At 40.5% G+C, this 12,152-nt stretch overlaps 1 protein-coding gene across 1 annotated transcript; it reads right to left on the bottom strand.

Annotated features, from left to right (window-relative positions):
- Positions 1 to 1,392: 1,392 nt before the first annotated feature.
- Positions 1,393 to 11,952, bottom strand: LOC118321192 (EGF-like repeat and discoidin I-like domain-containing protein 3). The gene is made up of 10 exons (XM_035652417.1): positions 11,739 to 11,952; positions 8,229 to 8,354; positions 8,017 to 8,148; positions 5,179 to 5,292; positions 4,607 to 4,788; positions 4,376 to 4,531; positions 4,134 to 4,278; positions 3,180 to 3,382; positions 2,936 to 3,091; positions 1,393 to 2,327 (listed from the first exon to the last, which is right to left on the bottom strand). The coding sequence occupies exons 1-10, from the start codon at positions 11,812 to 11,814 to the stop codon at positions 2,184 to 2,186; spliced, it is 1,434 nt and encodes a 477-aa protein (XP_035508310.1). The 5' UTR covers positions 11,815 to 11,952; the 3' UTR covers positions 1,393 to 2,183.
- Between the last annotated feature and the right edge of the window lie 200 nt (positions 11,953 to 12,152).

Genomic DNA, 12,152 nt, shown 5'->3' with positions numbered 1-12,152 from the left:
TAATAATAATAACTGTATTCTAACTTTTCGTTGAAGAGAAGCAGGTCTATAATGCTCCTCTGCTGCTGCAACTGGACCAACTCAGGCTGGAGACTCACCTTTGTGTGATTCTGCAACCAGTGAGTGGAGGGAGGACAGGGGTGCCAGGTGTGGAGAAGTTCCCTAATTTCATTCACCAATATTGTACATTTATAGCTCAAACAGACGTGCAAATTAAGAATGAAATCAATGATTGTTTTTGTTTCATCTTTAACAGTCTATTGTGGATGTTGTCTGAAAATATTTTACTCATTATTCATTTGAATCTCAAACTCACCACCATGTGATTTATTCTACTTTACCAAACCACTGATCTTTTTTTTTCTCATACAGTTTAGACTGCTAAATCTAAAATCTCTTTTAAAAACATAAACTGACACAGCCTTTATTTATGTGAATTATTGTCTTAAAGCACAGGGCAGTTGTTTTGGTCCTGTTCCCACAAACACAAGCTACAGAATCACTATTTTCTATCACAGTAGGACCAATCATAACAAATAGGCTCATGTTGTGCAGCGGTTTGTTGAGAAAACTGCTTTGCATCCCTCCTAAACTCTCTGAAAGCAGATGTTTGTTGCAGAGGGTCCCCACATCGACTCCAGCTGGCAGCTGTATTTTTCCCGGGAGCACTGTGATCTTTTATAGCAAACCCTGCTGTTGTGGAAAACATCCATATACAGTAGGCATAGACGTAGACGGCGAGGACAGATGTGTTAGAGATGCTCCGTCCTCCACCACATTCATTTCATAGAGATGAAAGCTGTTGCCAGGGGCCAAACATACCAAGACTGTGAGCTTCGCAGGGAGAGGAGGCTAACAGGGTGTAATTACTCTTGTTAACAGCAGACCAGTAGTCCAGCGTGCAGAAGACTCAACATCTTTGTGTGGTTGGGACATTTTGTGCAGCAGGTTCTTCTTCACAATGCTTGAATTTAATTTTTTTATCTGAGAGCTTCATGTCAAATACACTCCTACTGTATCTCCTTTTCTCAGCTTTGTGCAACAATGTGTTACAAAAGGAGATTTCTTTTGGTATTAGCTATAGCAGTGTCTGAACAATGCAGAGATGCCCCCGAAAATGGAGAGTGGAAGCTTTTTTTTTAAGTGCTCCCTTTGTGTCCCCTGTATGCGGCCTCGCTGACCAGTCTGTTCATGCAGAAATCAGCCACCAACACCCACTCTGACAGGGACATTGTCCGAACAGATGGGACTCTATTGCCAGCAGTGGGAAACACTGGTGACTGATTTATAACAGCTAAAACATGAGAAAGACATGTTTCATGTGTCTTCATTGAAAAGAAACAAACACAAAGATTTGTTTTAACATTTAATAAATGATCTTAATTAAAAGACCAACAATGAATACAAAAAAATGTAAAACAATGTTTATTTTCTACACATTTTCCTAAATATTTCACATTTGTTGTAAAAAGGATTAAATTAAAATGAAATTATATGTAAGGATGAAGCGGAAAAACCTGCTAAAATGTGTAAAAAAAAATGACAACAAAAGTTTGTAATTCCATCATTTTAAGTTTTACATTTATACTCTTGGACACATTATCTCTTTCAGGATAGCTGGAAATGCCACAATATACTCTATTTACTGTGTTATCATACTATTTTGTGCTTTGAGTAACAAAACAGCAGTTGGGTGATGTGCAGAGGTGTCCTCTACAGACTTACAACTACAAAAAAATCAACAGTTAAAAGTTAACTGGTGTGTGACTGCAAAGGAAGAACAGAAAACGGTTTAAAACAGGCTATTTAGCTTGGAGCACAACTGGAAGAAGCGAAGAGCGCTATAACAAATCTCCAGACTTAAGAGAACCTGAAAACCTGAGCAGCTAATCTATGCAAATGTTGTTTATATCTGAAGCTATTAAAATTAAAAACATGGATACTTCATAGAAGATTCTGTGTGAGCAAAGTCAAACAATTCTATTAACATGAACATGAAAAAGTCTCTAGTCAGAAAGTGCTATGAGTGTTACAGTCCCAGCAGCCAACGGGATCTTTATCCAGAGAAACAAATGGAGTACAGAACAGATGACTCTGTTCAAGATCCTCTCCTCTGCTGTGGTTTGAGGAGATGGAGTGACTGGATGAGGATGGAGCACTGTTAGATGGTGACTGATGAGTTTCTAGTCATCGCAGCCCAGCAGCTCCATGCGTAGAGTGATGCGCTCGTGCCACTCCCAGGGGACGACCCGGACATATCGGGCATAGAACGGAGGCTCAAATACATTCTTCTTATGGGTGTTGTTGTCAATGTTGCCTTGGAAAAGCTGCAAATAAATGTTGAGGTTACGGTTAAAGTGAAATAATAAGCAAAGTTATTGTATATAAAGCAAATCGTCTAAGAATGAGGGAGGAGGGCATATTAAACATAACTCTATTTTCCACTGAGCCCGACCAAGCTCAACAATTTCTTGATGTTGTAATGGACACTGTTGGTGAATACATCCACCAAATGTCTTACTGACCACTTCTCATCAAGGGATGTTACCCAAACTGAGCTGTGCTGCCTTCCTGACAGCCCCACCCGGACGTTCAGAGCATTCAAACAACAGCCCCGGGCAGCGTCGCTGTGTCATGAGCCTACGAGCTATGTGCTCAGTAAAAACATCAAAGCTTAATTTACAGTTTTATTGGATCCTCTCAGAGAAAGAGGCTATGACGAGGAGAACTGGGCCTTCCACTCCTTCAGCAAGAACCAAAAATATATCTCATATATCTCATCATAAAGGAAAAGAGGAAAACAGAAAGGAGAGCTGACAAAATGTGTGCCTTTAGAGGTTTTAAATTCTAAGACTTCTAAGAAACTCCATATTGAAATGAGAATAAAATATACTGTATTAGGGAAATACATTTTGGGGATTCACATATGTCTGACCTTATCTTTGCCGGTGTTCTCCTCCTTCACCACACTCCATGACTGTCCATCGTTACTGTAAGCAACTTTAAACACTGACACATACTGCACCACCCCAAAGTCCTTGGCCCCCTGAGTGATGATGCCTGTGAGGCGCTTTGTCTTCTCCAGATCGACCTGGTGAACAAAGAAAACAGTTATACTCTGCTGGCCTCAAGGAGCATTTTTACCATTAATGACATTTTGCCGCTGAGCTTTTCCCCACCTGGAACCACTCTGAGCGGTTGTTGTGGGCAGGAGACCAGGCGTTGGTCTTTCCCTGCTTATCCAGTCGGGCAAACTGAGGGTGCCACGTGAAGGTGTCGATGCCCCACGTGCGGTAAGTGCTAGAGGCTGTAAGCTGTCCGTCTGAGATGAGGCGAGACTTCATTCCCAGAGGCTCTGAGCAACCTGCCGTGTTTGAATAAACTGTGAATCCAAAGCAGACGGAAAGACGGAGGGAGGGCAAACCAAAGCGACAGAAAGAGAAAGAGAGGAAATAAATGAGTACACCCAAAGAAAAGACAAATTAACTTCACCCTTCATCCATTTGAAGAAAAATGTGTAATATTCAGAAGAATTTGTCTGATTAAAATAATTTTACAGCCAACAATAACAAGTGGAAGAAACAGAAAGAGGCACAGAGTAGAAGAATGCAAGCAATAAAGTGCATAGAGCTACATAAGCAATGTGTGTACATTCAACACATTTCTCTATAAATGTTTTAGCTGTTATGTTCAAGAAGACAAGAAACAAAAGGATTAGAGTGGGGAAAAAACCCAAACGTGTGTTCCTGGAATTGTTGTTTTTATTGTTGGATAGTGAGGTCTACCGACAGAATACTGTTCATACTATACATTTCCTATTGAACCACGGCGAGATGGACGCCATGTTATATAGTTGAAATAAACTATCATTATGTTGTGTCAGTGAAACCACAGCAAGAAGAAACCAACACAGTAAAACAAGTTCAACAAAAGAACAAAAAAACGGTACTTTTTCCAGCTTCAGGGGATATTATGCATACAAAGTTCACAGAGGCTATGACTTGACTTGAACTTATTGTAGGTAATCTTTCCAACATAGTTCAGAATGTGGTTTGTTTTAATCCACTATATTATCTGCCAACTTTCTGAACTTGCTTTGTGTGTTAAAATAGGATGTTTTTTTGTGTGTTTACCATTGAGTTCACAGCCCACCAGCTCCATGCGCAGTGTGCAGGCTTTGCGGCAAATCACAGGGATTATGCGGATGTACTGTGCCACGATAGGAGGGTCAAAAAAGTTGGTCTTTGTGCTGTCGTTGTCTGTGTTGCCTACGAAAACCTGCAGCACACGGACACAGCAAATAAGCGTAAGATGAAGAAAGAGATGCTTGCTGTGGAATATACTGTTTAAAATGATGTAAAAATTAAACTCTAACCTTGTCCCTCCGTTGGCCATCTGCTCTGTAAGTAGTGTAAGCGTTGCCATCAAAGCTGCTCGCCACCTTGAAGGCCTTGATATACTCAGCTGTGCCCATGCGACTGGCACCCTGCGTGATGATGCCCGTCAGACGCATCTTCTTCTGCATATTAATCTGTTGGAGGTCAAGTGTCAGTCGCAGCTCTCACTGGGTCAGCATCATGATTTTAAAAGCGTCTCCTTGTCTCACCTCTATCCAGGGGTTCCTGTCATGGGAGGCTGACGTCCAGGCATTTACGATGCCTTGGTTGTTGAGTCGGGCCAACTCGGGGCCCCAACGCTGAAGACCCAGAATGCCATAGTGCACAGAGGAAGATGAAATCTGGGACTCCACGATTGCTCCCCCCTCCATCCCCAGCAGGGAAATGCAACCTGGGACACAGCAGATAAAATATTATCAAGAGTGGAAGAAAGTAATTACATTTACTCCTGTATTTATTTTTGAGTTGTCAAATGTATTTTGAACTCTCCACAGTTTAAATCGCGTCAATTACAGTGCAAATGTTTAATTCTGGTGATAAAAAACCTTTAAAATGTTCCACGTTTTAAACTTTAACTTACAAAGTAAGTAAACCACTGGTAAAATACTTTACAATATACACTTAATAGACATATAATATTTTGTAATTTGGCTAATTCCAGAAACACCATCTTTGATTTTGTACAAACTCCTTAAGAAAAGGATTTTTGAGGAAAAGCACAAGGCTATACACTACATATCTGAGAAAAGTCTGTGAAATGATATGACATTAATTAACGTACGGAGCTGGCACTGCTTTCCAACATACGGTGAGGGACATTGGCAGGTGTAGTCTCCATCCAGATCTCGACATGTCCCTCCATTGTTGCAGGGCTGATTGGCACAGTCATTCACATCTGAAAAACACAACAACCTACTGTATTATTTTCAACTCCTCAAACTAACTTTGGTCAGGATTTAGTGAAATAGTCTATGAAACACAACAATCACAAAAAGGATGATTGTTAGAGATGTGGTGCACACCTGCCCATAAACGGCTCAGAGAACAGAGGCGGGTTGAGACAGGTGGAGGACCACAATAGCCTCACTGTGTCTCCAACATACAGGTGATGATAAGTAGTTTCTCTTAAATCTAACATGATGACAGAAATACCCCGGAGGGCAACATTGAGGAGACGGGACACACAGTCTAAAGGACACAGCGGGTTAAGGGGTGAAAGGCCAATGGTTGATAATTGTATTTTGTGCCATGACTATGAATGTGAACAGACACAGGAGATTTAAAGAAGGCTTTATCCATGTTGTGTCACCATCAGTTATCCCACAAACTAACTGTGTATTGTGCCAACTGGATAATCAGAATTAAGCTCTGATATCCACAAAGGACAAATGTACAAACAAACAGGGTCCTTTAGAAAACATTTTGCATTTCAGATGACAGTGAAATTAGTCGTTATATGTGAGGTTTAACAGCGTTTTCTTCCTCTACTAAAGAGCCTGTTACACTCAAAAAACCTTGCTTTCCTCCACAGTAACCATGGGAACAAAGCAAGTCTGTAGCCACTTCCTGCATCTCGAATTAATGCTGTCCATGTAATGCTCCTTAATCTCCACAAGGTGGCATGCTATGCCTATGTATAGACGGTATATGTTGAGCAGTGGGGTAATGCACAGCAGCACATTTGAGTCTTTTTGACAAGACATAAATATTTTCACATGAACGCTAAACCAAAAGAGTAATGATAATTCAAACACAATGTGTTAGATCAAACAATATACCAACAAAACAACATAACAGCTCTCACTGTCAATATTTATTTCTACATACAGCTGGGGTTCTTAAATCCTTGAGGGACACTATGTAACCAGCCGGACTTGTATTATGATCCCTTGGTAATGATAGTATTTGCATATACACATTATGATCTGGTCAAAACAGTAGTTCTGTCCGGGAATTGTTGGTTTTGACTGGACTTTAATGTATGTTTATGATGTTTCCCTCATTCTAACCTACAGTATGCATTGAGACTCTCACTGCAGATCTGAGGTCAGCTCCACTCCCTGTCGATCCACTTTAAACCCACAGCTGAAGTGCTCAGTAATCTTAGTGTCCCTACAAAATAAGATTCCACTGAAAAATGCTCAATGTATTTTTTGCCCAGCCTTATTTAACCTGTCTTACTAACCCCTAAGAGACTCTTCCAGCACTAAAGCAGACGACAGGTTGACGTAATCCCACATGGGTCTATTTAATTCTTGTTCCCGTTAACACTAAGAGGATTGCTCACAACTTAGAAACAAATGCCTGTATGTCTGTGACAACACAGGCACAACACAGCTCACAACACGGAGAAACAGGTGATCCTACCAAGAGGAGGACCGTGAAATAACCTTGCTGATTTGCTCTCGGATTCTTTATCACATGTTTTGGCATTCAAGTCCAAGGCTGAATTAAAGGAAGAAATTTGGTATCCAGAATTTAAAAGAGCAATTATAAAGTTCTTGCCCATTGTTTCTAGTGTTACTTGCAGATGAACTGCAGCTATTGTAAAGTGAAGTGAATAAATATTTAACTACGATCATATAATTAGTGTTACTATGAATTTATGTCTGTGCCTGAACTGAACATAATATATGAGACAGGTTCCACCTCATTCCGGCACCTCGACACCAGTCCAGCCTATGACGTATGGCTGAATCAAAATTAGAAAAAGTTTGGGAGTAGACGACCAGACTGCACAAACACTACAATTGGTGGTCAGAATGTGGGCTTTGAGGTGAGTTGTTCATTCACAAAAAATGCCTCTTACACACAGACATGAGTCAAAGTGCTGAGAGTTGAAGTTATATTTTCAAACTACAATTATATAATAAATCTGCTCCCAGCAGTCCTATACACAAAGCTTATAGTTGTTTAATTTCCACATTTTGGTCATCAGAATCATACTGAAATCACATTATCAGCCATGAACAATATTATATTTTCACCATATCGTGCAGCCCTAATTCACACATGTATAATCCTCTATTTCCTTCCTTTTCTCCCACTAATAAACCCAAACTTAATAAACATAATTCCAAGCCAACTTGGTCATTATAATAAGAGGATATTATGGAATTCACTATTATCAAATTCTTGGTCTGATTTGGTCAAGCTTAAGCACAAACAGATGCAGTGTGTGGAAGGGGTTTGCATGCTAAGAGACTTGGAGTGGTCTTTTTGCTAATTAGCCAACAGAATGACCACAGAACCGGTTGAATAAGATCCTTTCATGAAACTGCAGAGCTGACTACACGTCTCTTTCACTGCTGATGCTATGACAGGATGGAAAAACCTCATGTGTTCACACCAATAGAGAAATCTGCTGAAACTGGAGACTATGGCTATTTGTTGCCAACCGACTTTTTGGACAAAATTTGACATACTTACTTCCAAATTCCTTAAATAAATAGCAATAAATCGCCTCAGAAACTGACAACTCAGTATAAAGATGTGCACTCAACTGAGAGTAAAATTTAAAGACATATATATATATGGTGACTGTAAATGTGTAACTGTTCATGTGCACAGAGCAAGAGAAGCAGCTAAGACTCATGAATCACATCCAGATGTAACCTACTGATCTGGCAGTGAGCTCCCTCGAAGCCAGGCTGGCACTTGCAGATGTACTCGTTGAAAACGTCTCCTCGCCTGGTTGGAGCAATGATCTCGCAAGACCCATCGTTCTTACAGGGGTTAGGACTGCAGGGTCCTGAGAGAAGGAAGAAGGATTAGTTTGAGTGTATGATTTTAATTGCACTTCTCCTCTAAAAAGGTTAATCTTTTCTGTACCTATCTCTGTCAGGTTGCAGGTGTCTCCTCCGAAGCCATCCGTACAGATGCAGATGAACGGATCGTCTCCTACCCCTGTCACACATGTTCCTCCATTATGGCAAAGATTCACCTCACAGTAGTCGCCTGAGGAAATGAGAAAAACAGGGAGAATTTCTGTTACATAAAGCAAACAAAGTAAACTCTTGTCTGTAAGTTTATTCAGCATCTATAGATGGACGAGTACACAAGTACAAGAGAGGCTTGAATTAGAACAGAGGAGACAGTGACTCTATACCCCTCTTACCAAACAATGTTACGCATTGTCCTGAGTGCTGGAGTAAATAAACAGATAAAGTAAAGTGCGATGATGAATCTTATCTGCAAGTGTGGTTACAAAACAGGGTGAAACAAATGTTTATGCCTGTTACAGCCTCTTGGAATCATCGTGATGATGAAATCAAAGATGTATGTAGGTTCTTTTCATTATAAAAAAATAAATAAAAATAAAAAAATTCATCCTACAGCACCTTAACATATTAAAAAAAAGAGCTACTGCCAATTCATTGACACACCCATTTCGTCGTACAATGGTGGTATATTTCACTTGTTACCATGGATACCAGAGATACTGATTTCCTCACTGCCAGTAGCGACAATGAACTACACTGCAGTGCAGCTACAACACATGTTGTTTTGAGTCCCCTGCTGTTTCTTGAATGGCCTCCTGATCTTGTTATGCTATCGCTGTTGCTCACTCAACCTACAAGTTTAAGCCACGGCTGAACAGAACAAGCTCCCACGCACTCTGGGAAATTCATGAATTCAGTGTGTTACGTAGAAGGAAATTAAGACTGGAGAGTAGAGCAAGTGACAACAATTAATCACAAAATCATTCCTGAAAAACATTTTAAAAGGTGACCTCCTGCAATTAAGTATTGCACTTCCATAACGTTTTGGGTTTCAAGTCAAGTATAATGTGGGTCAAGTATCTAAAACACCAGATCCTAAATTCCCCATAATTCAGTTCAATAGCGGATTTTGTTGAGACAATCCCTCCCTGGTAAATGGCCATGTCTTTAAAACTCCATGACCAGCAGCTAAATCGTTGTCTTCAAGTTGAAGCCAAAATAACTCTGATGACATTACCAGGGTTCTCACAGGCTGAATAACACTCAGTGACAAGAAAAAGGAAGGATTCGTACTTGTCAAAGATACAGGCAGTATGCAGAAGACAGGATATTTGACAGATAATGATTATAATGAACTGATATGATATACAGACGCAGATACAGATCTTGTATACCACTCTCTTTCCAGATACAGCTCCTTTTTGTCCAGTGTCATGTATAAAATTGGTTGAGCGCCCCTTTAATATCAAAGTTATAACAGCCCATAAGCATCCAAGGCTTTATTTTTCATGAATAATAGCAAAATAACATGCTGAGTTCTGGATACAGTTGTGGCATTTGTGGAATCTCTTTTTAGTGCTCAACCAATACACAGCTTTTTTAACAGGTATCCGGGGGGAAAGAGGGGTCCTCTTTCCACAGTGGTGCTGCAGTTTCAGCTGTGAGGCCCAAAGTTGCTGAGTCACAGATTCTCGCTGGATCAGGGAAAAAATGGCAGAGACCTCCAGTGGGAGCGGCGGGGCACAGATTTATGAGTCACACTACAGTTGACAAACTGACAAAACCTTAAATCATAATCTGTGTTTGTTTTTAACCAGCCCACTGACTCATCAGGTGCCACGTCAGAGTCACCACTCAAGCTCCAAAGCAGCTCCAGGGTGAACTAGTGGACTTTTGTTGTGACTTTCTTTGGCATCTGTGAGGAAAAAACCTGCAGACCTTTTTTTTTGGAACATGTGTCACCAGAATAATGAGGCATAAATATGTGATAGTGACCATGATAACATGATAACTGACCAACTCAAACTGTTTCAAACTACAACACGTCTGACAGTTATCAAACCTCTGAGAACTGGGCAGACTGGCTTTGCAACTGATGTGACATGTTTAAGCATGAGAGCAAATCTGAGCATAACCCTTTTGACAAAGTAATTGATCAGATGGATGTGATTCATAAAAAAGGGGGGGGGGGGGATGTGAGTTATAATAAAGTTGCATGTTTAATGAAGTTTAATATGTAAACAAAATCCTGAAAATGTGTGCTGCGAGTGAATGTTGGAAAAGTATTAATTAGTATTTAAAGTACTTTTTCAGCTCAATATTTAAGCAATTGCGTCTTTATGAGCACAAGACAAGCCGGAGAGCTTTTGTATGAAAATAATACTTGGTCTAAAATTTTAAATAACACATTAAGCAGACATCGCCGACAACAGAACGTGTCTCTGTGCAGGATTAAGAGCTTGCGGGATTAGCCAGGTTGCACAGATGCAGCTCTTTCAGGAACGAGCAGTTACACAACATGACAGTGCAGCAGCTCACAAGTGGCTCAGGACACGCGGCACACCTGACTGACAGGTGTATATGCAAGGTAATGAGCAAAGCAGCAGGCTCCTGAATGTACACAAACATCATGGCAGCAGAAGAACGACAGCCACATACAGTAAAGGCAATCAAAACACTTCAATCCAATTTGGACTTTTAAGTGCTCCTGGTTGGCAGTACATTTCCAGGTTGTACTAAAGGTAGGTGAGTGGACATCTGGTTGATGCTGGTGCCAGACAAGAGCACATATGGTGTTATTTTCCACTCCATCTGCACAACCTCTTTTGTGTGACCGTGAAGGTGTCCATGGGGACGATAATACATTAAAATTTAGGCACAGAAAACATGTGTACACATCTATTGTTTATAGGAAAAAACCCCCGGAGGTGCAACAGTATAACATTTATGCACTGTTGGTGGTGCATGCAAGAAAAATAAAAAAAACATACAGCAAATCTGTGTAATAACAGAGTGCCATATATAATAACAGAGTCTCACATTTAATCACTAATTCTACCATGACAATAACAAGCTGGCATCCTGAGATGAAGGACTTACAAATTATATATTGACTGTTTTCAGGATAAAGCTGAATAAATGAATGGTTGAACCCTGAATGTTGATGGTAATCTTGTGATTGGAAATGATAAAGACAAATGAGAATATTGTAATTAATATGGTAAAACAGCTGGAAGAACTAATGACATTTGGCATTAAGCTGACTGGGGGAAAGATACGCATTTTGATTTGAAAGACCAATCTGTTGCACATGTCTCCTTTTGCCCTCACCCTTCCCATTAACCAAGAGACACCCACAGTAGGAAAAAACAAAAAAACTGGATCTTCATGAGTCAGTAAAAGGAAAAAGGAAAATCAGACTAGGTGGCAGAGTTCAATGCCAAAGTCCCCCTTTCTGCTTTATATGGAAAAAGTGAATGAAGTCTGGTGTCAGAAGCAGGGACCAGTGAGAGTTAGTCCTTACACACAAACATAAACAGACAGCTGATCAGGAGTTCTGAATGAATGCGATTGATCAGATTTCATCGGCTACGTGTTGATGGTTTAGGAAAGGACTTACCTCTGACTGAATACAGGCAAAGCAGAAGAGCAAACGTTGTTGAAACCGCTGTTAATACATTTCCGGGACGTTTCATATTTGTTTACCCTCACTTTGTTTGCTGAGCAGGGTTGTTTGTGTCGGAGCGACGCGATGAACTTCTAACCGGTGCTGCCTTAAAGTGCTGTCGGAAATATCGGAACTCTGAGTGGAGTTTAAAAGGAGCGACGGAGTGATGAATGAGGGGGAGTCGGGGTTTCTCGATAATACCCGAGTTAACGACGTGTGACGCTGTAGGGGCGGAGAGCTGGGAGCCATGTCAGTAAACACACCAGAAACATTAAGAGTTTGTTGTTTGACTTTTGTGCAATTCTATATTTTTTGCTCTTTGGTTCATCTGACATTTTGGGTCATTCTTATTAAGCTGCAAACTAA

The sequence above is a fragment of the Morone saxatilis genome, unplaced genomic scaffold, assembly GCF_004916995.1.
Source record: "Morone saxatilis isolate NCDOM2014 unplaced genomic scaffold, NCSU_SB_2.0 Contig11, whole genome shotgun sequence".
Classification (NCBI taxonomy): Eukaryota; Metazoa; Chordata; class Actinopteri; family Moronidae; genus Morone; species Morone saxatilis.
Note: the sequence above shows the minus strand (reverse complement) of the source record. Positions and strands in the feature narration are given on the sequence as shown.